This window comes from Corvus moneduloides, chromosome 24, assembly GCF_009650955.1.
Source record: "Corvus moneduloides isolate bCorMon1 chromosome 24, bCorMon1.pri, whole genome shotgun sequence".
In the NCBI taxonomy this organism is placed as follows: Eukaryota; Metazoa; Chordata; class Aves; order Passeriformes; family Corvidae; genus Corvus; species Corvus moneduloides.
The window spans coordinates 5,403,324-5,428,801 of record NC_045499.1 but is presented as its reverse complement, the minus strand read 5'-3'; the positions used below and the strand labels follow the sequence as shown (position 1 = coordinate 5,428,801).

At 57.9% G+C, this 25,478-nt stretch overlaps 1 protein-coding gene across 1 annotated transcript in view; it reads right to left on the bottom strand.

Moving 5' to 3' along the window:
• The window catches only part of CDK18 (cyclin dependent kinase 18), a 31,579-nt gene extending 6,101 nt beyond the window's left edge, over nt 1-25,478 (bottom strand). The window contains exons 1-10 of the mRNA XM_032133207.1: nt 25,111-25,478; nt 9,260-9,414; nt 3,162-3,310; nt 2,923-3,048; nt 1,646-1,702; nt 1,307-1,421; nt 1,109-1,203; nt 973-1,035; nt 518-641; nt 320-440 (exon numbers count right to left, since the gene is read on the bottom strand). Coding sequence (XP_031989098.1) covers nt 320-440; nt 518-641; nt 973-1,035; nt 1,109-1,203; nt 1,307-1,421; nt 1,646-1,702; nt 2,923-3,048; nt 3,162-3,310; nt 9,260-9,383 — 974 coding nt within the window. The 5' untranslated portion in view covers nt 9,384-9,414; nt 25,111-25,478. The remainder of the gene's footprint in view (nt 1-319; nt 441-517; nt 642-972; nt 1,036-1,108; nt 1,204-1,306; nt 1,422-1,645; nt 1,703-2,922; nt 3,049-3,161; nt 3,311-9,259; nt 9,415-25,110) is intronic.

The window sequence follows — 25,478 nt, the reverse complement described above, 5'->3', positions numbered from 1 at the left end:
AACTAGAGCCCCATGGAAAACTGCATTGGGAGAGTCCTGGGGACAGAGAGAAAAGGGAAAAAAGCCCCCAGACCTCTGATGTCAACTAGAGCCCCATGGAAAACTGCTTTGGGGAGCCCCAAGGGACGGGGAAAACAGCTCTGGGAGAGCCCTCAAACCTCTGGTGTAAAAAGCCCCAGGGGAAAGGGAAAACAGCTCTGGGAGAGCCCCCCAGCCTCTGTTGGACCCAACAGCGTGGGGATGAGGGTGGAAATGCCCCACCCCGTCCTGGAGAGCCCGGGAAGCTGCCAGGAAGCTGCCGGGAAGCTCCGTGCCTCACCACATGTCGATGGGCGTGGAATACTCGGTGGATCCCAGCAGGACGTCGGGGGGCCGGTACCAGAGCGTCACCACCTCGTTGGAATAGGTTTTTGTCGGGACCGACTTGGCCCTGGCTAATCCTGAGGGCGGAAGGGACGCACGTCAAGGAGCTGCCCCTTCTTCCAATCCTGCACCGTCCCTGGAGGGCTTCACCTACCAAAATCAGCCAGCTTGAGCTCCCCTCGCTCGTTGATGAGCAGGTTCTGCGGTTTGAGGTCTCGGTGCAGGATTTTCCTGCCGTGGCAATAGGCCAGGCCACGGAGCAGCTGGAACATGAAGATCTGCGGGGAGGAGGGGGCTGCATTTAGGACGGGGATGTGGGCACTAAAAATAAACCTGCCTGGAGGAATCCAGATGTCAAGGGCAGGAAAGACCCCTCGGAGCTGTGCTGGGGTGGGAAACGCTGTGGGGAGGTGTCACAAAAGGGGATGAGCATTCTGCATGTGCAGTGATTTTACTTAGGGAGAAACGCTGGGGGAGCCTCAGAACAGGCTGGAAAAGGGCAAAGGGAGCAACAACTGAAGGGGGAAGGGATTTCCAGGCTCCCCCAGCCCCAAAACACCCCCACCCAGGATGAGGGATGGGGCAGGGGGTCCCGGGCACCCCCCTCACCTTCACATTGTGCACACTCATCAGGTTCCCGCAGTTCTCCAGGTACTGCTTGAGGTCGTTGTCCTGCAGCGGGAAGGACACGTCAGTCTGTCCTTCCCTTGTCCCCCCCAGCCCCCAGAGAAGCCCCCAGACCCACCAGGTACTCGAAGACGAGGGTGAGGGAGCGCTCAGTGTGGATGATGTCGTGCAGGGTGACGATGTTGGCGTGCTTGAGGTTCTTCAGCAGCGACACTGCGGGGACAGCGGGGTTGGGGCAGCAGGAACAGGGGCTGAGCACGGGCACAGCCATCCCAAATCCTGCTGGGACCCTGGGGAAGGCCCCTCCCGGCCTCACCTTCCCGGATGGCCGTGCAAGGAGCCCCCTCCTCGTGCTCCAGGCGGATTTCCTTCAGCGCCACCAGGTTTTCCGTCAGTTTGCTGCGGCCCTTGAACACCGTGGCGTAGGTGCCCTGGCAGGGGACAGGGGACACAGGCCATTTCCCAGGGTGGCACAGCACTGGTGTCCCCAAAACATCTGGGGGAAGGACCACTTGAAGTGACCGCACCAGGTCTGAACCCCACGAGAAAGTCTTGGTCTGAAAATTTCTGGATATTGAAGATTTTTGCCCTTTGCACTTGGAGCTGCCCTTTGAATTTCACTTAATTCCTTACAGGGGTGTCACACACTACTCACCTCTCCCAGTTTGTCCAGTTTGACGTAGGTTTCCAGCTTCCCAAAGCCGATATCTGACTGTGGGAGAGACAGGAAAACATCACTGGGGAGGGGGGGCCTCATCCTGGGATGGCTTCACCTCCAGAGGGGTTTCCAGGGACACTGGGCACTGACATTTGGGATTTTTACTCCATTTTCTGCCCAAACCCTCTGCGTATCCCGGGAAAAGCCGTGTCCTGAGCAGAGGAATGAAGGTGCTGGAGCCCGAGGTGCTGCACAACCCCCAGAGCCCCATTCCTTATTCTCGAGAGGACGAGAATATTAACGACACATCACCCTGGCGGGGTCTGTTTTATCCTCAGGCGGCACAGGCAGGTGAATTCCAGCTCTCCTTCCCTCCTCCTGAACGGGCACCTCGGATCCCGAGATGCCTCCTGTGGCCTGGCTGTGGTACCTGGGCAGCTCTGAGCACACCTGGAGGTGCACACAGAGGTTTTTGCTCCTGCTCTGTTGTACTCAGAGTTTTTGCTCCAATTTCTGCTGCTGCTCTGCAGCAAAGAAACCGAAATGGCACCGCTGAAGCAAAGGCTGATTCATTATTTATCCACATTTGCATTTCCAGTGGCAAGAGGCTCCGGCTGAATCGCAGGAGGGTTTTCCTTCTCCTCCCTCTGGGAAGGAGCCAGGCCGAGAGGGCAGCCAGGTGTGCTCAGGGGAGTGAAGGAAGGTGGGAATGGCACAGCAGGTGCAGATCTCAGAATCCCAGGATCACTGGGGCTGGAAAATCCCTCCGGGATCATCGAGTCCAAGCTGTGCCCGATCCCCACCCTGAGCACCGAGTGCCACGTCCAGGTGACACCTCCAGGGATGGGCACTCCAAACCTCCCTGGGCAGCCCCTGCCAAGACCTGACCACCCTTTCCCTTAGGAAATTCCTCAGGGAACTTCCACCCTGAGCCTCCCCTGGCCCAGCCTGAGGCCGTTCCCTCTCCTCCTGTCCCTGTTCCCCGGGAGAAGATCCCAAATCCCCCCCGGCTGCCCCCTCCCGTCAGGGACCTGTGCAGAGCCAGAAATTCCCCCTGATCCCCCTTTTCTCCGGGCTGAGCCCCTTTCCCAGCTCCCTCAGCTCCTGCCGGTGCTGCTGGGGGTGTGCAGGAAGGGCTGGGGCTGGGCAGGGACGTGAGGGGACCTCAGTGAGCCCGGGGCAGCCGGCCCAGCACGGCCCAGCACGGCCGGGCCCGGGTGTCCGTTCGGGAGGGGCCGGGCCGGGCGCTGCCCCTGCGGCTCGGGGCCACTTACGAGGGAGGCCCGCCGGGACATCCTGCTCAGGGGCTTGGGGAGCTCCGGGCTCTCCATCTGCAGCTTCTGCAGGAACTCGGGGGGCAGGCGGATGTCCATGGGCAGCGAGAGGCGCTTGCTGACGTCCTGCAGGGAGGGGACAGAGGACAAGTGACATCCCGAGCCGCAGCCCGGCCCTTCCAGCCAGCGGGGAGGCGACAGCCAGAGGTGCCCGGGTCCCCCCTGCCCCCAGCACTTGCCTCCATGGAGAAGCGGCGCTGGCCGTGGTTGCGGTAGCGCACGGCCGCCACCGGGGACCGGCCCTGCCCCTCCGGCGGGGACACGGGGCTGCCGTCAGCTGCCAGGTCCCTGCCCAGCTGCGCCAGCTGCAGGTGCCCCTGAGCCAGGTCTGGGGACAGAAGGGAAGCACAGTGAGCGGCTGCAGCGGCGGCACAAGCCGCGAGGAGCGGGGGCGGGGCAGGGCTGCTCCGGGGACACGGGAATCTCTACGGCCTTCTCTGTATCCCCAGGGAATTCTGCTTTTTGCTCCAGATTCCTGGTGCCTCCCCACCCACAGCACTCCCAAAGCACGCCCTGCCACGAGGGTCTCTGCCGGGGGGAGCTGCTCCCCACCCAGCGATCCCAAATCCCATCCCAGTGCTCCGGGAAAAATTCAGCCCGGATTTCTCCCGCGGTACGGCATGGGGAAAGCCCGGACTGGATTCTCCCTGGAGTACGGAATGGGGGAAAACCCGGACTGGCTTTTTTCCGGAGTACGGAATGGGTTCAGGGGAAAACCTGGACTAGATTTCTCCCGGAGTACAGAATGGACTCAGAGGAAAACCCGGACGGGATTTCTCCCGGAGTACAGAATGGGCTCAGAGGAAAACCCGGACTGGATTTTTCCCGCAGTACAGAATAGACTTTCCCCCTTATCCATTCCGTACTCCAGGAAAAGCCCCGTCCGGTTTCCCCCTTTCCCTGCAGCGCCCTGCGGCGGCACCGCGGGGTTTCTCGGGGATGAGGATTCGCCTTCCCAGCTTTATGTTCCCAAGTGTTTGAGGCAAAACAACCCTTCAGGAACACCGAGGTGCCCATTCCTGGCTCTGGATCCCTCGGTGCCGGGCCAGGAAAGCAAAACAGAAAGAGGAAGGAGCCCTTCCTCGAGGAGTTTACACACACAGGCCTCACGTGCCCCGGGAACCGCCAAACCCCCCGGAACCCGGATGTTTTCCTGCCGGGATGGGAGCGTTCGCTTGGTTAGGAGTTCTCCTTTTGGTTTTGGTTTGTTTGGTTGCTTTTCCTCTTGAGGAATTCTCCCCCTGCGTGTTGCTAGGAGGCAATAACGCCTGGAAACTTCAGCGAGACAAAAGCCCAGGCTCCAGCTCAGGGTGGGGTGCGGCTGCTCCGGCTTCACCTGCGGGTTTCTCGCGGCGGCGGAGGTGCCGTGGGATTCGGACTGGGAAAAGGGTTTGGCTGCAGCCCCCAGCTCCTGTGCTCTCGGTGTTCGGGGCGGAGAGGCTGCGGTGGCTGTGGGGAGGTTCCCCTCCTGCTGCCTTTCTTCTGCCGTGACTGGAGCCCTGCTCGCTGGAGGGCCCGTTCCATTGGGACCCTATTTAACGCCCTACTTCACTAAAAGAGGGACTTTTCACCGTCTGCTCGGGTGCTTCAGGGGTAACCCCCGGGATCCAGAGCCCACCTTTCCCTGCCCCACTCGGAGCCGGACCACGGCCGCCCTGCCCCTGCCGTTCCTTTGCCCCTGCTCCGAGTTTTGCTGCAGTTTTCCTTGTTATACATATACATATACATATATTAGTAAAGAACTGTTATTCCTATTTCTCATATCTTTGCCTGAAAGCCCCTTAATTTCAAAATGATAATAATTCAGAGGGAAGGGGGTTACCTTTTCCATTCCAAGGGAGGCTCCTGCCTTCCTTAGCAGACACCTGTCTTTCAAACCAAGGCAGCGTTTCTCGGAGGGAGTTTGGGATTAAAGTCACTCATTGCAAAACAAACCACTCCAGGCTCTCCTGTCCCATCCTGCTGCCCTCAGCCAGGCACAGAGAGAAGCACAAGAGCTCCTTGAACACCAAAGCAGCTCAGAAAAACAACTCCTCCCTTGAGACCCCAGGTGTGGAGCCTCACTGGGCTCAAGAAGCCGTGAAAGGAGCACGAAATCAGGACAAAATGAACCATTGAGCTCCTTCTGGTCCCCGATTTGAGGTTTGCACTTAAAGCTCCTCACTCTGTGATTACCAGCAGGGACATTCTGGCACTCCAGGGACATTCCGGCACTCCCAGCCCCGTGGTGGCACAGCCAGCACAGAGCGTTCAGCGCGGGCCACCTGGCCCCCAGCGAGGAGGATTCCCCCGGGGAATCCATGGGTGCTGATTCCGGGGGCTGTTCAGAAGGAGGCAGCACCAAACTGGGCGTGCTGGGAGCGAGGATGATGCACTGGACATGCCGGGCTGGACAAACGGTGTGGGCTCAAGCAGGACGGACCACCCTGTCCCCTCCACGGTGACCACACCGCTCTGTCCCTTCTCCCAGCTTTGCAGCCACGCTCCAAAATCCCCCAAAATCCCCGGTGCCCTCCCTGCAGACCTTCCCCAGACTAAGGGGGAGCAGTGCAGGAGGGAAACTCCCCAGGGGGTGCCCCGGGCTGAGCCCAGCTCTGTCCCCGGCGCTGCACAGCGACAATCCCCACTCGGACCCGGAGATGCAGCCAGGGATGATCTCATGGCTGAGGACGGGAAGGGAGGGCTGGATTTTCACGGGGTGCTGAGCAGGGCTGGGACCTGGCTGCGGTTCGCTCGGCTGACGGATGAGAGGTGGCAGGCAAGTGACCTGGCAAAGGCTGTGAGTTTGTGCCACGGGCACCGGGCAAGCAGGGAGCTGAGAGCCGAGGGGTTCTGGGTGCCCAGCCTGCACCTGAGGGGTGCGTTCAGCCCATGCCTTGAGAGGGGCTGAAACGGTGCCAGGGGTTTTGGGCACACAGGCAAACCCCTCCTCTGCTCCCTGTCCCTTCCCCTCCATCTGTTTTTAGAGCAGCCATCAGGAAACGTCCCCTGAATTAACCACAGGTATGAAAATAACGTGGATTAACTCAACTGGACCAAATCTTTTTAACTTCCTCGTTTCCCAAGCAAATTATACTCAAGGAAACTAAAGGCCATTCAAGATCTGACTCACTGGAGCCCGACTAATCCACTGGAAATGATATTTTGGATGAATTTGTGCTGGTTCCCACAGGTGAAACAAACCCAAAGCTGGGTAAAAGGTGCAGCCTGTCCTGAGAGCTGCAAACCAGCAGCGTTGGCTCTCTGCACCAGCAGATCCGAGCCAGCCTCTTTGTCACAATCAGAGGTGAATTGACAACCTGGACACTCCAATTGGTCCAAAAGGGATGGGAACAGCAAGTAAAACTTCACAGAAGTGAGGGGAGAGGGGTTTGGGCTGCCCTGGGGTGGGGGACATGGTAGCCCAGCCCAGCCTGTGCTGTCACCAGGAGATTCCCAATCCCAAAGGGCTGGAGTTGCCCTCGGGGCTTGGAGGACCTTGCTGGGTGCTCAGTGTGAAGCTGTGGGCGTGCAGACCGTGAGGGAATTCATTTCACGTGGATTCGGGGAGCGCTGACACTCCACCAGGAACGAGGCCTCTGGGATATCAAAGAGAACGAAAGGGAGGCCGCAGACACCGGCAGCCCTTTTTATAAATATATTTAAATGCTGCCTGTGCCAAAACAAGCTTTGATCTCCCAAGGAAAGGGGCCAGAACCCTGCGATGCCTGCCTGCCTTAGAACTTTTAATTACTTTGCTGAGTGTGAGCTCTCCTCTCCAGGCTCTGTGCCGCTCAGGGCTCGGGTTTTTCATCCTCCTTCCTCCCCCTCACCACCGTTTCTTTGGGGCCTGGTGCTCCCAAGGTCAGAGCTGGCTCTGTTTTATCCCTTTTCAGCCCAGACACTGAATTTTATCTGGCCTGGGAGGGCAGAGCGGGCTGCAGGTGCTTTGGAGCTACTGCTGGATATTCCCAGCTCTTATCAAAGCCCTGATCCCTCTGAAAAAATGGGTCCACCAAGGTGACATTGCCAGTGACAGGATGTGTCCAGGCTGGAAAGCTGTTTGATTTTCCAGCCTGGGAAAAAAAAATAAATTAAAAGGCTGTTTTTCCTCCTTTTATCAGCATCTGTGGGGGTGAGGTCATGAGAATGACGGAGTGGGAAGGACGGAGCCAGGGATTTCTCACCACAAACACAACAGATGGGGCAGATTTGAACCCTGCTTATCCCCTTACAGGACCCAGAGCAGCTCTTGAGCACCCCGGGATAGTGGAAGTGTCCCTGCCCACAGCATGGGTGGAATGGGAGGAGATCTGGGGTCCCTTCCAGGCCAAACCATTCCCTGATTCTGTGATTCTTGAGCAGGCCTGGCCTCCTCCTGCTCCCCAAGGATGGGTACGGGCACCCACAGCCAGCAGAGTGTGGGGTTTGCAGCCTGGGAATGCTTCCAACCCAGGATTTCTGAGGCTGGAGGGAAAACACGAACTCCAGACAATTCCCTGGGGAGTGACACGAGGTGGGAGAAGGAGAAGCGAGGTGGGGGAAGGAGAAGCGAGGTGTTGATCCCTGCTGTGAGAGGTGTCCATCCCTGCTGTGATTAGCTCTTGGCTCTGCAGAAAGGATCACAGCTCCTGAGCTCTCATCAGCTGTCACCAGGAGAGACAGGATGGGCTCTGGAGCCATGGGGACACAGAGAGCCCAGGGACAGCCCCAGAGATCCTGACAAGGAAGGTAAAACCTGCCGCAGAGCTGTTTTGTGGGGAGGAGGAGCAGCTCAGGAGCGGCTGCCGTGGCTGCAGGCTCAGCTCTGCTCCCCACAGCTGGAGCAAAGTCACTTTTCCCCTCTGCACTTTGATCCTCCACCTGGAAAAAGGGGAGCAAGCCCTCAGAAAGATCCAAACTCAGCTCCAAAGCTGACCACAAACCCTGCAAGAGACCGGCTGGCGCACACCCCAAATCATGGACCCACCCTCGGTCCCGGCCACAGGCTCAGACTTTACTCCTGTTCTCTCCTGGCTACCTCGGGATCAAGCCCAAAAGCCCAGGAGGGGCTGGCAGACGCTGCTTGCCCTTTTTGCCACCCAAGGGCAAAGGAAGACTCGCGACCGATGTCTCATTAAAGCAGAGTAGCAGGGAAATCACCTCTGGGGGTCGCAGGGAGGAGATAACGGGAGGGGATCCCACATCCCGGAGCGGATCAAGGCCAACAGCAGGAGCAGCTGTCAGCGCTCAGGACTTCCCCAGCCTTGCCCCATTTTATACCCACAGCTCCTGCACGGCTAATTAAGGGCTCAGCTCTAATTACAGCCCTCGCTGCCCTCCGGGGCGTGTGGGAGTGGGGCAGGAGCCGCCGGGGATGCTGCTCGGGTGTCTGCAGAGATAAAGAGGAGCCTCGGGAGGGAGGAAAGGCGGCTCTAAACGAGGTTACAGCACCCTCGGAGCAGCTCGGCTGGCACGGCCGGGCCCTCCCCGCCGGGCAGCGCCGGTGCCGGGCGGTGACATCAGGGCTCAGCCCCCGCCCGCAGCCAAAGCTTCAGCGATTGCGGGGCGAGGGCAAACAGAGCTCGAACGGGAGCTGAGGGCACGGGAAGGGGCCGGGCTGTGGCACTGCTGGCAGCAGGCACCGCGGCATGGCCGGGATTCACCCCGGGATGAGCCGAGCCCGGCTCTGCCCGGCTCCCCGAGCTCTGCCCGGCTTGCCCGAGCACGGCCGCCTCGGCGGGGCTGCTCCCAGCGCCTCCAGCATCCCCGGCTCTGCCCGGAGCCTGCCCCAGCCTGCTCTGGGGGCTGCTGTTCGCACAGGGGATGTGCCCGCCCCGCGCAGCTCAGGCAGGGGTTTAACCCTAAATCTGCCTGGGATGCTGAAAACCAACTCGCAGGAAGGAGCAAAGGCCAGCGAGCCCCTGGTGCTGCCCAGGACAGCGAACGGCCCCTTTGGCTTGGGGGAACACCAGCCTGGAGCCCCCAGAGGGGTCACCCCCTCTTTTGGGGAGGCAGGAGCAGATCCCACACTTTCCCACTCTCCACCTTAACCGCAGCTGTGTCACTGCTCCCCATTCTGTGCAAATTCCTTTCCCTCCCATCAGGCTTTCCTCACGCAAGGATAAATCTCTCTTCAGGTTTAATGACGAGGTGTTATTCATCCCCACGGGCAGATAATGGGGAAAGCGACGCCGAGCAAGGGGCAGGAACTCTGCACACACGCCAGAGAATGGCTGGGGGGCTGGAGAGGCTCTTACCCACCCCAGCCGGTCCTGAGCAGCCCCAGCCCCACGGCAGGGACCCAGGGGCTCCTCACCTTCGTTCCTCTGGTTGTTGAGCTGGTTGAACTGCTCCGTGAACTCCGTCAGCGACTCCTCGATGGTCTCCGTGCGCGGCACCGAGAGCGAGAACCTCCTCTTGAAGTTTTTCATCTTGTTCATCTTCCCTCGTGCTGCCAGGGACGGCTGAGCCCTGCGGGGAAGGGGACAGCAGGCTCAGAGAGCCGGACAACACTGGGATGAGCCCTGAGCCCCACAGCTGCTGCTTTTTGGGGCTGGCAGCATCCTGAATTTCCACCCCACAGCTGCTGCTCTTTGGGGTTGGCAATGTCCCAAAGTGAGCTTCCCCTCCAGGGGACCCTGGGGACATCCCTTCTCTGGGACACAGCAGAAGAGGAGCCACGTCTTTGCCAGAGAAATCGGGCTCCTCGTGGTTTTAAGAGCTGGCTTTGGTCAAGAGGTGCAGGGAGGGTGATTTTTTTTTGAGCCCAGGGCAGGGCTGTGCGCAATCAAACACAAGAACCAACACAGGCTGTGCCTTACGGCATCCCTGGAAACTGCAGGAATGCCTGGAAAGGGGTAAAAACAGAAGGAAAGCAGGAAACAGGCTAAACAGTGATGGAAAAGACTCAATCCCACACTTATCACTGGAAAAGGAAGCACCTCTCCGCCGGCAGTTTGGTTTCTGCTTAGCCCCTGCAACAAAAGCTTCCTGAGCCAGCAGCAAGATGCTGCGTGCAGGCAGCACGGGCAGAGGGGGGATCCCCCAAATCCCAGCCCCGGGAGATACTCCGAGCTCCCAGCTCACCCCCAAGCTCCCGGTGACTCCTCCTGCGGGGCATCAGAATCGCCTTAGCCGCAGATCTGATTAAAGCAACAAAACCCTTAAAGGAGGAAAACCCCTCAGGGGCACGGGGCGGAGCAGCCACGGGGGCGGGCGGGGAGCTCGCCCTGGAGGACACGGCTTTGCCTTTCCTGAGCTCTTCCCAGGCTCAGCGTGGATGGGATCAGGCTGGAAGTGTTGCTCCGCTGCAATTCCTGCTGCCCAGCACGGACCCAGCACCCAGCCAGTGCTCCCTGGGCGTACTGACATGGAATTCCCAAATCCCAGACTGGTTTGGGTTGGAGGGACCTCAGGAATCATCTCATCCCACCGCCTGCCATGGGCAAGGACACCTTCCCCTATCCCAGCTTGCTCCAGGCCCCGTCCAACCTTGGACACTTCCAGGGATGGGACATCAGCGTCCCACCCCCAACCAGCCACAGCTCTGCCCCTTCCGCGCTCAGGCCTGAGGAGGTCTGGGTCCATCCCTCTCCTCTTCCCACTCCCAGGAGAGTAGGAATGCTCCTCCTGCATCCCTTATCCTCTGGACACTCCAGCCTGCCCGCCAGGGGGTTTTCCATGAACAGCCCTGGACTTTAAAGCTGCTCCCAACCCCATCCGAAGAAGGGAATCGCCCCTTGGTACCAAACAGGCCCTAAAAACCACTCAGGGATGTTCCTTCCCGCAGGGAGCGGCTCTTCCCTGCACATCCCGCACCCTCTCCCGCACCCCTGGCGCAGCTCGGCCCTTTCTCCTGGATGTCCCTGCTCCAGCTCTTCCCTGGCTGTCCCCAGAGCCCCCCAGCCCCCTCCCAGGCTTATCAGCCCACCCGAAGGGCGATCGCAGCATTCCAGACTGATGCGATCAGACACCGCATCCGGGAGCCGGCGCATCCCGTCGCCAGGACAACGGGAACACTCGGGCCGGCGTGCCCGCATCTGAAAGCTTAAAAGATTATCCGTCAGCAATATAAACACTCGGTTTGGGCGCCTGCCAGGCTCTGCGGTGAGGCACGGCACCCTGCAGTGGGTGAATCCCCTGCAAATCCCGGGCATTCACCTGGATCCCGGGAACTCCCACGCAGCAGCCACCCCCGCTCAGCTCCCACCTTTAACGCTGCAAATTCCCGAGGCTGGAGGCTCGGCCCTGCCTGGAATCGGGGCTGGGGGGGGGGGGGGGGTTGCGGGGGTGGGAAGGGAGGCGGGAGGGTTTCAGACACCTCCACTCCAGCCTGCAGACATGGGAATGTTTTCCCAGTGCTACGGGAACGTGCTTGGGCACCATAAAGAGGCGGCACCAGGGACGCTCTGGGTTCCAAAGAGCGTGGCAGGGACTGGAATGGGATAATCAGGACAGCAAGGAGAACATTGGGATCACGGGAAGGTGCTCTGCTGAGTGATTCCTGCTCTGACAATCCCCTACCGAGCCGAACCATAACCTCCTTTGATCAGGAGATCAAATCTGGATCAGGACAGATGCAGGGAACAGGGAAGATACCCCAGGTGAATGAGGAAAATGAGGGGAAGTGGTCTCTCCATCTCCCTCCCCCTCCCCAAAAAGCCAAGGATGGCTTAGCAGGGAACCAGCTTCTCACTGGCAAAAAGCTGCTCCACAAATCCAAATCCTTTCCCCCTCTCTTGCTTCCTGTAGGAATGCCGGCAGCTCCAGGCTGCTAAATATAAACCTCCTCGGAGAGGAACTGGGAGTGGGGTAAAAATAGCCCCGGGATCGCTGCAGCCTCTCCTGCCACGCCCGAGCTGCCCCCTGCTCATGGTCCTCACATCCCTGGGCTCATTTTTCCAGCTGGACCTGAACCTGCTCGGGATCTGCTGGGGGGAGTTCACATTAAAACGTTGCTCAGATGGGATTTATGGGATTGTTCTTGTCCTCAGCCCTCGGCTCCTCCCCGACAGGAATTCTCCTTCCCCGAGAGGAATTCGCCCTGTCCCATATGGATCCAGGTGTCCCGAAGCCGGGATTCGCTCCTGCGTTCCTGGAAGCAAAGCATCCCCAACCCGCATTCCAGGGGAAATGTAGAGTCGGGCCGGGTACTGTGGCGTGCCCCAGAGCACCCTGGGGGCCGAGGAGCGTCACCCACCCTCCAGCCGCATTCCCTGTGGGAGAAAGAAATCCCCTTTTACAGCTGCTCTCCCCCGGCACGGATTTCAAAGGAAGAATTCCTGGCGACCGCCTCTTGTTTTGGTTTTGGGTTGGTTTTTTTTTTTTTTCCCCAGTGTCCTAAAGGAAATGTTGGCTTTTATTGACTTTCCGAGTGAAAGTGAGACTTGTTAAATAAAGCGATGACATCACTTGGGTTTTGCAGCCTGGCAGGAATAGCAGCGATCCCTGGATGCTGCCGGGATGGAGAGGGAGCTGGATAATTAACAGCAGGCAGGAACACGACGTTGCACGGCAGGACACGAAGGAAAGGAGCAGTTTCACACGGCAATGAGGAATTTCGGCATCAACGGGCAAAAATGAAATCACCCGGCCTGGAACCCGGCCAAGGGCCAGGATTAAAGCCAGCGATCTGCATTGACTGGAACAGGGCTGGAGAGTAAAACACCCGCCTAAAACGCTTCAAAGAGCCCCAGAGCTGAATCCCAGCAGGAAAGCTCCTGACCGGATCCAGACACGGAGCTAACGATCCTGTAAACGCTGCCTTTAAGGCTGTGCCCAGAAATCAGCCTCACCATTCCTGGGTGAAGTGCTCCTGCAGGAGTTCCGGCTGGGAGTGAATCTCTCCCACGTTTCTACGGCTTCCCTGCTCTGGAATTCCTGAGCCAGGTATTTTAGGCCTCACCAGAGTATGGGACCGTGCCCTCCCTCCTTCAGCAGGGTTTGGAAGCAAAGCTTTCCAGCACTAATTACTGCCTCTCAAAAAATGATAAATTCTCAGTTTTTTCCTTTTTTTAACCATTTTACCAGGCTCCTGCCCCCATTTCCCAGCCGAAAGAGAGGAAGGCTTGGAGGGAAAAGTTCGCTTCTTCTAATCTGTTTTTTTTTTTTTTTTTTAATTTTAATCCCCGGAGAGATTACCGGTTGTGTTTACAAGGCAAAGTGAACAGCCCTATTCAGCACTTCGTGCTCCTGCCTATTAGGTGGCATCGATTCACTCCTGCAAGGCCCGGAGAAATGGGGAATTCTGCTCCTCGTGGAGCCTTTATTTGCTCAGCAAACACGGCAGTCCTGCGACGCTGCGTGTGGCTACGGGGCTGAACAAACCAGCTGCCCGGGCAATACGTGCCCCTCCTCACATGGCACGGCCTGGACACAGAGCCAGGGGAAGCAGAAGCTCCCCAGCACAGCCCCAGAGCCAGGCAGGTCCCTCTGGGCCGGCTGAGGTTCTCCCGAGCTCCAGCACGGAGGAGGAGCAGGGAAAAGCTGCCTGAGATGGGAGAGATCCCAGCCCCTCTGTGCTGCGCATTCCTGTGCGAACAGGAGCTCAGCACCCCCCAAATTCCTCCCCCACGCCGGATTTCCTTTGCAGGGCCACACTGAGGTCCTCAGAAATGTGGAGAAGGGGATGGGGAGTGATTCCAGTGATTCCGGGCTGCTCCGGGGGCTTGGAGGGAAATGACTCAAAGTCACACTGGGGGTGAGGCTAAATCTCCTGTGGCAGCTGGGAATTCTCCCACGGAAGGTCGGAGGGACAGCCCCTGGCTGGGATAAATCCTCCCTGGGGTAACAACCTCCCTGCCCAGGAGGATGCTGTGGAGCATAGCCCCAGTGGAACAATCCCATAGCGAGGACCTGCAGAGCTGGGGCCGGATCCTGCTCAGGAAGAATTCCCAGCCAAGGAATTACCCTCCCCAAAAGCTGAGGGATGAGGGGACAGAGCAAGGCCACCTCTCCCTCCTCCCGCCCTCAGTGCTGCCAGTCAGGGTCTGACATTCCCCCCTTGCCTGCCAGGATCCCGCAGGGAAGGGAGCGCCATCAATCCCGATAAATCTCCAGCACCCCCGCAGCAAACGGCAGCACCATCATCCTGGGAAAGATTGGGAAGGGAGCCTGGGAGCCCCAGGGAGTCAGGCCATCCTCAGGCTGCAGTTTCTGCCCTCCTGTGCTGCTGCCTTGCATGATCACAGCAAATGCAGGAACGCGGCTGTGGCAGCCAGGACACCTCTGTCCTCCCCTCGGGGCTGGGAGGACAAAGGATCTCCCAGGAAATGCCTGAGGCTGGCTCCCGCTCTGGCTTGGGCTCTCTTGGAATGTCACAGGGATAAATCGGGAATGACGGCAACGCATCCTCCCTCCCTCCCTCCCTCTCAGCTGGTTTGAATTCCCTTGGGATGTGAGATCCTGGGCTGGGGGTGTCCAGCACCCGGCACAGCAGCGTTCCCATCCCTCCTCTGCAGAATTCCAGTTGGGAATTTGTTGTTAAGAGACAATGACATGGGCAAAGCCACGTTCTGAGAGTCAGGAAAACATGGTGATAGCCTGGGAAATGTGGATCCATGGAAAACTTCCTGCCAGTTCATTTACAGAATCATGGAATCACAGAACGGGTTGGGTTGGAATGGGAACTTAAAGTTCATCCCACTTCCATGGGCAGGGACACCTTCCACCATCCCACGTTGCTCCCAGCTGGCCTTGGACACTTCCAGGGATGGGATTCCAACCTGTGCTCGGTGCAGGGATGGGAGGGGAAGGGAAGCCCTTGGCTGGATGCTCATTCCCACTTCCTGGATGCTCATTCCCACTTCCTGGATGCACACTCCCACTTCCTGGATGCACACTCCCACTCCCTGGATGTACATTCCCACTCCCTGGATGCTCATTCCCACTTCCTGGATGCTCATTCCCACTTCCTGGATGCACACTCCCACTCCCTGGATGCACACTCCCACTCCCTGGATGTACATTCCCACTCCCTGGATGCTCATTCCCACTCTCTGGATGCACATTCCCACTCCCTGGATGCTCATTCCCACTCCCTGGATGCTCATTCCCACTCTCTGGATGCACATTCCCACTCTCTGGATGTACATTCCCACTCTCTGGATGCTCATTCCCACTCCCTGGACGCTCATTCCCACTCCCTGGATGTACATTCCCACTCCCTGGATGCTCATTCCCACTCCCTGGATGCACATTCCCACTCTCTGGATGCTCATTCCCACTCCCTGGATGCTCATTCCCACTCCCTGGATGCACATTCCCACTCCCTGGATGCTCATTCCCACTCCCTGGACGCTCATTCCCACTCCCCGGATGCACATTCCCACTCCCTGGATGCACACTCCCACTCCCTGGATGCTCATTCCCACTCCCTGGATGCTCATTCCCACTCCCTGGACGCTCATTCCCACTCCCCGGATGCACATTCCCACTCCCTGGATGCACACTCCCACTCCCTGGATGCTCATTCCCACTCCCTGGATGCACATTCCCACTCCCTGGATGCTCATTCCCACTCCCTGGATGCACATTCCCACTCCCGCTTGGAGCTGACAAGGAGCCCAGTAACGGGAGCACACAAAGGCCCTTTGTTCTGCCCCGGGATATTTCGCCTTTCTCTGTGCCCTCAGCTCTCCCTCGGCTCCTGGTGAGCTCAGGGCAGCTCTGGGCACAGCATCCCAATGCCAGTCATTATTCCAGCGGGCCTGGAACACTGGGCACTTATTCCCTAACCTGGGAGAAGTGTCCAGTGTTCAGCTGCGACAACAATGGGGCCACTGCTGGCCAGTTTGGCCACCCCAGAGCCGGGGGAGCTCAGGGCTCGCATTGTCCCTGCCCTGCTGGGGGTGGTGTCAGCGCTTCCCTGGTACGTTCAGCATCCCCAGGGCGTGAGCAGCTCGGATCCAGGGATTCACAGCCTCTGGATCAGCAGATTCCCTGCACAGCTGGTTTGCTCCGGAAGGGCCAGCAGTGGGAAATCTCAGGAAAACTCCCAGCAGGACTTTTCCCCTTGGACACAGAGCGCCCTTCCCGACTCGGCAGCAGCTCTCTGAGTTGCTGTGGCTGAATTAAAGTCACCTGGGGGCTCAGGTCACTGCTCCCACCCCCTGTCCCTACTCCGGTCACTCCCAGTCCCAGCCGTGGCCTGGGCTTTCCCCAGGACAAAGCTGTGGAGCAGCAGTGCCACAGTTTGGCGTTAAAGGCACAGAAACCCCTGGCCTGAAGGGTTTCAAATCTGCTTTATTTAAAGCCCTGCCAGGGTCACATGGCTGGGAGGGAGGGAGCAAACCCTGCCAGGCTCCTGCCCTGCCAAGGATTGCACTAAGCTGGGATTTAATCTAAAACCAGTCCTGCACCCAGCCTTGCAGGGCCCTGTGCACGTGTGGGGTATTTCCCCCTCAGATGGGAGGGAAAAGCGGCCACAGGGAGGGAGGCGAGGAGGAGCCAACGCTTGAGGAACCAGAGGGTTTCCAAGCACAGCAGGAGCTGTGATCAGTGATTACTTTTGGATCCCTCTCTCCTACAAAGGGAAATCCTGCAACACCTTTTATCCCGACCCTTCCTCGTGCTGATGATCTCAGAGCCCCAGCCAGGTGAGATGTGGGATTTCTGAGATCCTCCCGGCCTGGCTCTGCTTCCCAGACGAGGGAAGGGATTGCCCCAGTCCTTGCTCCAGCTGGGATCAGGGATTTCTGTCCCACCGAGCTGCTGGAGGAAGGCAGGAGCTTTAAAAAACCTTCCTGAGCCAAGAGGTGGCTGCCAGGGATGCCAGGGCGATAAAAGCAGGGGTTTGGGGCAGCAAACTTGGCATGAGATCCCTGTTACTGCCAAAGTTCCAGGCTTTGGGACATCCTTGCCTCACGCTCCAGGGATGGTTCCGTTCTCCCTTTTCCTTGAACCTTTTTCCTCAAGCACAGGGATGTCCAAGGAGTGCCCAGGGATGTGATGACACAAACCCTCCAGGATCCCAGACCCTGATGAGATGCTGCCTTCCAGGAATCCTCCATCCCTCAGCCACCCTTGCATCTCCCTCCCTAAAATCCACCCTAAAACCCATCCCCAGCTCCAACATTTTCCTGTTAATCCCAACACGGACACTCCTGGATAGGGAATAGGAGCTCCCAGGTGCAATAAACAGATTATTCCTGCCTCGGTGCCTGCCAAGCTCTGCTCCCTTCCCTGGGAAGGAAACGTTCCAGGCCTGTCTGGGAACTGGGCGAGCACAGAGTGTTTGGATAAACCTTGTTCCTCGTTAAACTGTAAATGCCATCTGTGCCACCCAGCCAAGCCCCAGCCCCGTGTCCTCAAAGCTGCAGTGTCACTCGTGGCACTGGCAGACAAAGCAAATACATTGGTGGGGTTGAAAACCATCAATTAATCCCTTTTTAATTGTTTTTTTTTTTAAGATTTTGTTCACTTCACTCCAAACCCACCTCCTCCCTGTGCTTGAAAAGCCTCGCTGGGGGAGGCCCCCCCAGCCCTGGCGTCCTTGACAAGCCAGACTGGTTCCTGCACAAGCCTTGGGGAGATAACAGAGCTCAGAGTGAGATAAACAGAAGGAAGGAGCACGAAGGAGAGGGATCTCCCCCAGGAAAACTCATGGCTGGGCCCTCAAGGCCCTGGACACTGTAAGGAAGAGAGAGGTGCTGGCCTGCAGCCTGCTGTGCATGAAAGAGGCATCCAAAGCATAAAATAACGGGAATAAATTCAAATATTGTGCTTTTCCTCTCCTCCCGATCGAAACACGGAGCAATTTCCATGTGGTTTTCACAGGAGTCATGGAAAATCCACGCAAAAAAAGGGATGACACCGGAGCAGGGCTGTTCCAAGTGCATCCAATCCTCTCCTGCCTCACGGCTGATAAGGAAATGCTGGAGATAAGGCAGGATTATAATCCTGAGGCCCGAAGAGATGAGGGATTTGGGCCAGGCTCTCACAGCAGAGCTGCCCCGTCCCCAGTGCTCCCAGGTGTGGTCTGGTTCAGCACTGGTGTGGCTGGGCCTGCCACGCTGTGATAGCGCAATTAGTGGCACAATTAATCATTAATCGGGAGGGATCGGGAGGGATTAAGTCCTTAAACAGCACACGTGCTGCTAATGGTCGTTTATGAAATCACTCCTTCTCTCTGGATGCTGTGCCGTGTTTTCCTGGAATTAAAATCCCCCAGTTGGGCCTTTTCCACGCAGCTCTGTGAGGAAACAGCTCTGCCCATCCCTGTGTGGCGGCAGCTGGAATTTGGGGAGATCCTGCACATCCCAGCCAGGGCTCTGCAGGGCCAGAGCACCCACGGGAGCGATGGGAGAGTGATGGGAGAGGGATGGGAGAGTGATGGGAGAGCTCCTGCTGCTCCTGCTCTCCCCAGGGCCTTTGGGAGTCACTGCTCAAGCAGGAGGATGTGCAAGGCGGGGTGTGAGGGTGGTGTTGGGGTGATTTGTTAAATTCAGGGAGCAGTTTGGGCACACAGAGACTCTCCTTGCATTTTAATTTGGATGAGCCCAAACCGATCTCTGTCTATAACCGAACAAAGCAGTGAAAGCTCCAGTTCTGCCTCCTCCTCCTCCTCCTCCTCCTCAGCCTCCCCAGGCACACAAAGACTCTGCTCAGACCCTGCTCAGACTCTCAGCACACCCAGCCCAGGGGGATGTGGGGGATGGACTCCATCGTGTCCCATCCCAGAGTGTCATGGGGACCAAATCCATCCCATCCCAGAGGGCCATGGAAACCAAATCCATCCCATCCCAGAGGGCCATGGAAACCAAATCCATCCCATCCCAGAGGGCCATGGAAACCAAATCCATCCCATCCCAGAAGGCCATGGGGACCAAATCCATCCCATCCCAGAAGGCCACGGGGACCAAATCCATCCCATCCCAGAGAGCCATGGGGACCAAATCCATCCCATCCCAGAAGGCCATGGGGACCAAATCCATCCCATCCCAGAGGGCCATGGAAACCAAATCCATCCCATCCCAGAAGGCCATGGAAACCAAATCCATCCCATCCCAGAAGGCCATGGGGACCAAATCCATCCCATCCCATCCCAGAGGGCCATGGAAACCAAATCCATCCCATCCCAGAGGGCCATGGAAACCAAATCCATCCCATCCCAGAGGGCCATGGAAACCAAATCCATCCCATCCCAGAGGGCCATGGGGACCAAATCCATCCCATCCCAGAGGGCCATGGAAACCAAATCCATCCCATCCCAGAAGGCCATGGAAACCAAATCCATCCCATCCCAGAAGGCCATGGGGACCAAATCCATCCCATCCCATCCCAGAGGGCCATGGAAACCAAATCCATCCCATCCCAGAGGGCCATGGAAACCAAATCCATCCCATCCCAGAGGGCCATGGAAACCAAATCCATCCCATCCCAGAAGGCCATGGAAACCAAATCCATCCCATCCCAGAGGGCCATGGAAACCAAATCCATCCCATCCCAGAGGGCCATGGGGACCAAATCCATCCCATCCCAGAGGGCCATGGAAACCAAATCCATCCCATCCCAGAGAGCCATGGGGACCAAATCCATCCCATCCCAGAGAGCCATGGGGACCAAATCCATCCCATCCCATCCCATCCCACCCCAGCCTCACTGTGAATTGGGCCGTTATCCTTCCTCCCACAGGGACAGGAAAATCAGAGCTCTGGAGATGGGATGGGGCTCACCCAGGCTCAAAGCAGCAGCCAATGGCACAGCCAGGAAAAGATCCGGCCCTGGATCCTGCCTCCAAATCCCGATACCAAATCCAAATCCTGGAATCTGCCTCCAAAGTCTGGATCCTACCCCTCAAATCCTGGATCCTACTTCCAAAATCTGGAGCCTACCGCCAGATCCCAAAACCTACACCCAAACCCTGGATCCAACCCCTCAAACTCTGGATTTTCCCCCCAAACCCTCGTTCCTTTCCCTCAGACTCCGGATCCCACCCCTCAAACCCTGGATTCTCCCTCCAAACCCTTGTTCCTATCCCTCAGACTCCGGATCCCACCCCTCAAACCCTGGATTCTCCCTCCAAACCCTTGTTCCTATCCCTCAGACTCCGGATCCCACCCCTCAAACCCTGGATTCTCCCTCCAAACCACTGCTGCAGCACCATTTCCTTGGCTCTGTTGTTTATGGATCTGCTGCATCAGGACTGCATCCTCAGTTTCTGAGATGTCCTGAAGATCCCTGTGGATCAACATTTGCTCCAGCACAGGCTTGGCCCATAAACTGCCATCCTAAAAGGTTTTCCACCCAGTAATTCCAGTCCTGGACAGCATAAATCCAGGCTCCAGGTGATGTTCCGTGTTGGAACGCAGGAAAACAAACCCCGAAGAGCTGAATTTATATTCCTGTGCGTGTTCCCGAGTGCAGAACCGAGGCTCCTGTTCCCAAACCTTGTCAGATTTAGCAACTAAAAAAAGCCACGGCTCTGAGAGTAGGAAGTGCTGGGAGCAACTGGAGAGAGGGAAAAACTGGGGGGTCCTTTGAGGATAAATCCCCCTGGGATCAGGAATTCCAGCCCCTGAGTGACCAGCACATTAACGCTGCCCGAATAATTAAATAGAAAATAAACCATTAAAATGGAAATGGAGAAAGAGCAGAAATCAATGGAACGTTGGGAATGTTTCCCTGCTTCCCAAAAAAGGCACACTTTGATTTCTTCGGAGGTTTCGGTGTCTATGGGCGGCTTCAGCAGCCTCTCCTTTTAAATGGAGCAATTCAAGGCGAAATCACCACAAAAAACTGGTCAAACCCAGCGCCCTGCCCCACTCCAGCTGGGAAAATTTGGGTTGTTTTAAAGGAAATGGCCGAGGATTTCAGGGATTGGGGAAGAAAGAGAGGGAGGGGGTTTGTGGAGAGGGTTCAATAATAAAAACATGAGCGAACACTGAAAGGGTGCCCAAAAGATGAATTAAATTCATGAAACCCAGAGCACAGCGAGACAGGAGCTGTTGGGTTCAGATCAACACGTCCTGGAGAGAGTTTTAGGCCTCAGGTTTGAGATCCAGAGCAGCCAGCGATGGGATTTTCCTAACGCCAGGAATAAACTCTGTGCCTCGGTTTCCCAGCTGATAAATGGAGGTGACAAGGGCGGTGCCAGGGTGGAATTTTTGGGTGTCATCAATGAAATTAATAAGGAAAACAATTTTAAAATTAAAAACGAATAAAATAATTAACTGAAAATGGCATTAATTGGAGTGTCTTCATCAGCAGTGTCCTTCCAGGTGCCCACAGGAGCTTTCCCTTCCCGGGCACTCAGGAAAGGGCAGTGAATCCAGCCCCAGTCCATCCTGCTTCCCCGACTCTGCATCACAGCAGCAGCTCAGCTGATCCAGGTGCCCCTGCAGCGCTGGCAGAGGTGACAGGGACCAGGCTCTGCCAGCTCTGGATCAGGAATTTGCCACTCAATTTATGATTTCTGTTGTGGCAGTGCCTGCAGGCCCCGGGGATGGAGGGGTCACGGTGAGAAATGAGGAATTGTCTCTGGTTTAAACCCACAAAGGGAGAGGAAAGGGAAGCAAAGCCAGCTGGGATCCCTGAAATGTCCCACCTGAGCTGCTCCTGGATCCCAAAAAGCAGCAATCCTTGAAAACAGCAGCTCAGGCATCCCCCTCTGAACACTTCCCAAGTTATTTCTGCCCCCAGCACCCTGGGGGTGGCAGGGACGGCAGAAAATGGGAGGAAGAGCCACAACCAAAGCCAGAACTGCTGGTGCTGGCAGCAGGATCCAACTCGCTGGAGCGAGTGCCCCACAGCCTGGAGCATCCTTCCGCTTCCTGAGCTGCATTCCCGCAGGTCCTGCCTCCACTTGGAGCTGCACTCTGCGTTCAGAGCTCCAACGAGAGCTCAGCTGCTGCTCAGGTGTGGGAAGGAATGCCCGGACTTCCAGCAGGGATCAGCCCACTGGGCAGGAAGAGATGCGGACAATCCCCGGCAGGGAATGTGGCTGCGAAAATCCAGCTGTAACTGGGGTGGCTTGGAGCTCATCCCTAAACCAGCAAGGAAAGCCAGGAGGAAAGGGAACACAGGTCTCAGGCTGGGGTTGGAATGAGCTGTGGGGAGGGAGGGAGGCGAAGGACGAGCAGACAGATGAGAGGTGGCAGCGGTGGCAGCAGCACAGACGAACCCCAGCCCTCTCCCGGTGCTTCCCGCACTGCTCCGTGGCTCGAAAATAATCCCACAGCCGTTTCTTTTCCAGCCAGACAAGAGATAGGAGCCAGAGATTGGGAGCGACTGAGCAAACAAGCAGCAGATGAGCAGCACTGGCTGCGGGCAAAACGCTGCCTCGGAAAGAGCCCTCGGTTGGGAGATCGGGAGCAGGAAGAGAGGGCAAAAGATGCTCCGGCTGATTACAGAGCGACTCGGCAAAGTTAATTGTTCACCAGATTGGGATCCGGGCCACATCCATCAACGGGCTGCTTCCTGCCGTCGGGTTTCCCTGGACAAACAGCAGGAGCCAGTGGATTTAGAGGAGAGCAAACCCAGCAGGGCAGAACTCTGCCCGGACAGGGTTCACTGACAGCAAAGGGCCCTTTCCTAACAGAGTCCTCTCACTGCTCTCCTGCCTGCACAGATGCAAACCCAGCCCAGCAGAGCTGAGCTTTGGGGGTGTCAGCACACGGATTACACAGAGCAGAGCTCGCTCCAGGCTTGGGATCTCCTCTGAGCTGAACCAAGCCCGCCTGTCCTGCTGCGTGGAGAAGCTGCCTCAATTTCCCTGAGGATGGAAGGAGAATTTGGGAGGCTCCTACTGAGCATAAGCTTTCTTGGAAACTCTTACTCTTCTTGGACATGACTCCAAACACACAGATCCCAGCTTTTCTGGAGATTCTCAGCCCTCCTGGCCCAAACCTCAGGTCTGTGTGGAAGCCAGAGGAATGTCCCAGGGCTTACAGGGACTGACCAAACATTCATTTCTCTCCAGAAGGCCGGACCAAGGGGATGGACCCAGTGCAAGCTGCAACGTGGATATTTTAATGCATATGGAGAGCGGACACCCAGGGTTCTGCCTGACCGGGTGGAAGGACAGGGAGGACACAGGAATCCTCATGGATTTGGGAGATCAAAACTCCCTGTAGCACCATCTTGTCCCTGTATTTTGCCCTGTGCAAAACGCAGCTGCTCTCATCTTCCTGCTCTGGATCCAGTGCCAGCGAGGGACGGCAAAAACTGTCCCCTGCAGCACCCTCTGTACCCCTCTGTACCCCTGAGGGACAAGTGACACTGGCAAGGAGAGGCAGAAACTCGAGATTTAAAGCAGCTCGTTTGGAAGCCAATAAAAAGCAGCCAACCACACTTCAGGCACCTGTAACCACGAAGCTGTGACACCATCGCTCCCCTTGGCCACTCCGTCACCAGCGCAGCCTCTCCGAAGGGTCCGTTCAGGGCACCCCAGGGAGCTGCTTTGGTGAAAGGGGCCTTCGCGGCACGGAGATGATTTCAGTGCTTTCCATCCCTGCCAGCATCCCAAAGCTCTGCAGAGCTCAGGGAGCAAAGCCCGGAGAACAAAGCAAGGTCAGGAGTTGACAGATGGGGGAACTCAGACGTGGGGACACGGCAGTGACGTGGCCAAGGCCGGGCAGAACCCGTGGCAAGGCCGTGGACAGGGGGAGATCTCCAGAGTCCTGATTAGTTGTAATTTTTTCTCTCTTTCTATTCCAGCAGGATGAGAGAGGAGGAACTCCCCAGATTGCTGGCGAGGTTGTTCCACTACTCATTTATTAACTGCTCCCATTTGGACGTGGTACCGATATTTTCCAGCACGAGTGAGTAAGCCTGGGAACTTGGGAACAAATCTGCAGGCCCTGCCCTCAGAATGGTCCTGCCTGGAGCATGGACACCAAAACTTGCTCAGAAATCTGGCGTGACAGAGAGGCTGAAAATCAGCAAAGTCTGAGCTGGGTGCCTCACACGCTGAGGGAGTTCCATGGATGGGGTGAGCCAGGTGCCCTCCCATTCCTGCTCCTTCCTCCTGGGACTCTTGTACATCACCTCCCACCTTTTTCTAGGGAGGAGAGGATGCTCCACACCATGAATGCACTCTGAGACCTCTGTGCCACCTGTGTGTGCCCGCTGACACGAACTGACCATTACCTAATGGCCAAATTCCTGAAGGGAATCTCTTTGGGATCATGGGAACTGCTTTTCACGACCTCTCCCCTGACCCACAGGCCCTGTCAGAGCCTCGTGAGGCTGGAAAACAGGACTCTGCTTGCATTCACCACATTTCAGCCCCATGCGCTGGTACATCCCAGAACCACACCCCAGATCTGCCCCACACCACCAAGGAGGGAATTAATTAACCCTGGCTCCTCACAGGGCCCTGTCTGACGGCTCCTGCCCTTTCACAAACCTCATGCAGAGGCTCCAACTTTCTGCCTGATGCTTGTTCAAAGCCTTTCCCCCTTCAGGCGCCTTCGCCAAGCCCGGCACACGCTGCACACATCACATTGCACTGCTCGTTTCCTTGATGCACAGCACAAAACCCAGCGCCAGCAGCCCCGGGCCTGACCCTGATTCTTTCCTCCTTTCAGAGCTGATGCCACCATTGTGCCAACACGCTCGGTCCAGGTTGTTTTCACGGAGAGATGAGGCTATTAAAGCTTTTCAGGCTGGCAGGGCACGGAGGGCAGCTCCCAGCGGGCTGTCTGGGGACAAGGAGGGGGACACATTCTGGGGCACAGCCCCGGGAACTTGTCACAGCAACAGGCAGCGCTGGAGAGATGCAGCTGATTGTGACAGCCACCAAAAACTGCAGCGCCAGGGGAATGCCGAGCTGCCAGCCCGGGGCAGGGCTCCCTCCGGACAGACCCTGGGTGTCACCCCCAGGGAATTCCACACTGGAAGGGTCCCCCCAGGCCCTTCACACGTGGCGGGACCCACGCCAGGGGTGCCTGTCAAAGTCCAGTACTGGGGTTGAGCTGGGCTCCCTAAAGCAGGTTTGGGAGCAAACAGGCGCAGGGATCCCCCGCACCAGGCAACACCGAGGCAGAAATTCGTACCGAGCTGAACCCTCCCCGCCCGCACCTCCAACTTCAGCTCTCCCCTCCCCTCGCACTTTCTGCCCCGCCAGCCCCAAAGGCAGCGGCCGCGGCCCCCCGAGCGCTGCCGGCCGGAGGGGCTGGGGGGCGGGCAGGGCCCCCCGGCCCTCGGCGGGGTCACCCCGGCACTCACCGGCCGCCGAGCAGGTCGCTCTCCCTTCTGCCGTGTCCCTTCCTCCTTCCTGCCGGCTGCGGGGCAGAGCAGGGGCGGTGCTGCGGGACCGCGGGGCCGCTCCGGGAACGGGGCCGGGCTGCGAGCGGAGCGGGGCCGGGACCGGAGAGCGGCTGGAGCGGTACCGGCTCCCGAGCGGGGCCGATGCTGGAGCCGGTGCCGGAGCAGGAGAGGGGTGGAGCGGGGCCGGGGCCGGTGCCGGGGGAGTCGGAGCGGTGCCGGTGCCGGAGCAGGGGCAGCCGGAGCGGTGCCGGTGCCGGTACCGGAGCAGGGGCAGCCGGAGCGGAGCCGGGGGCGGTGCGGGCGCGGTGCGGGACCCGGCGCGGTGC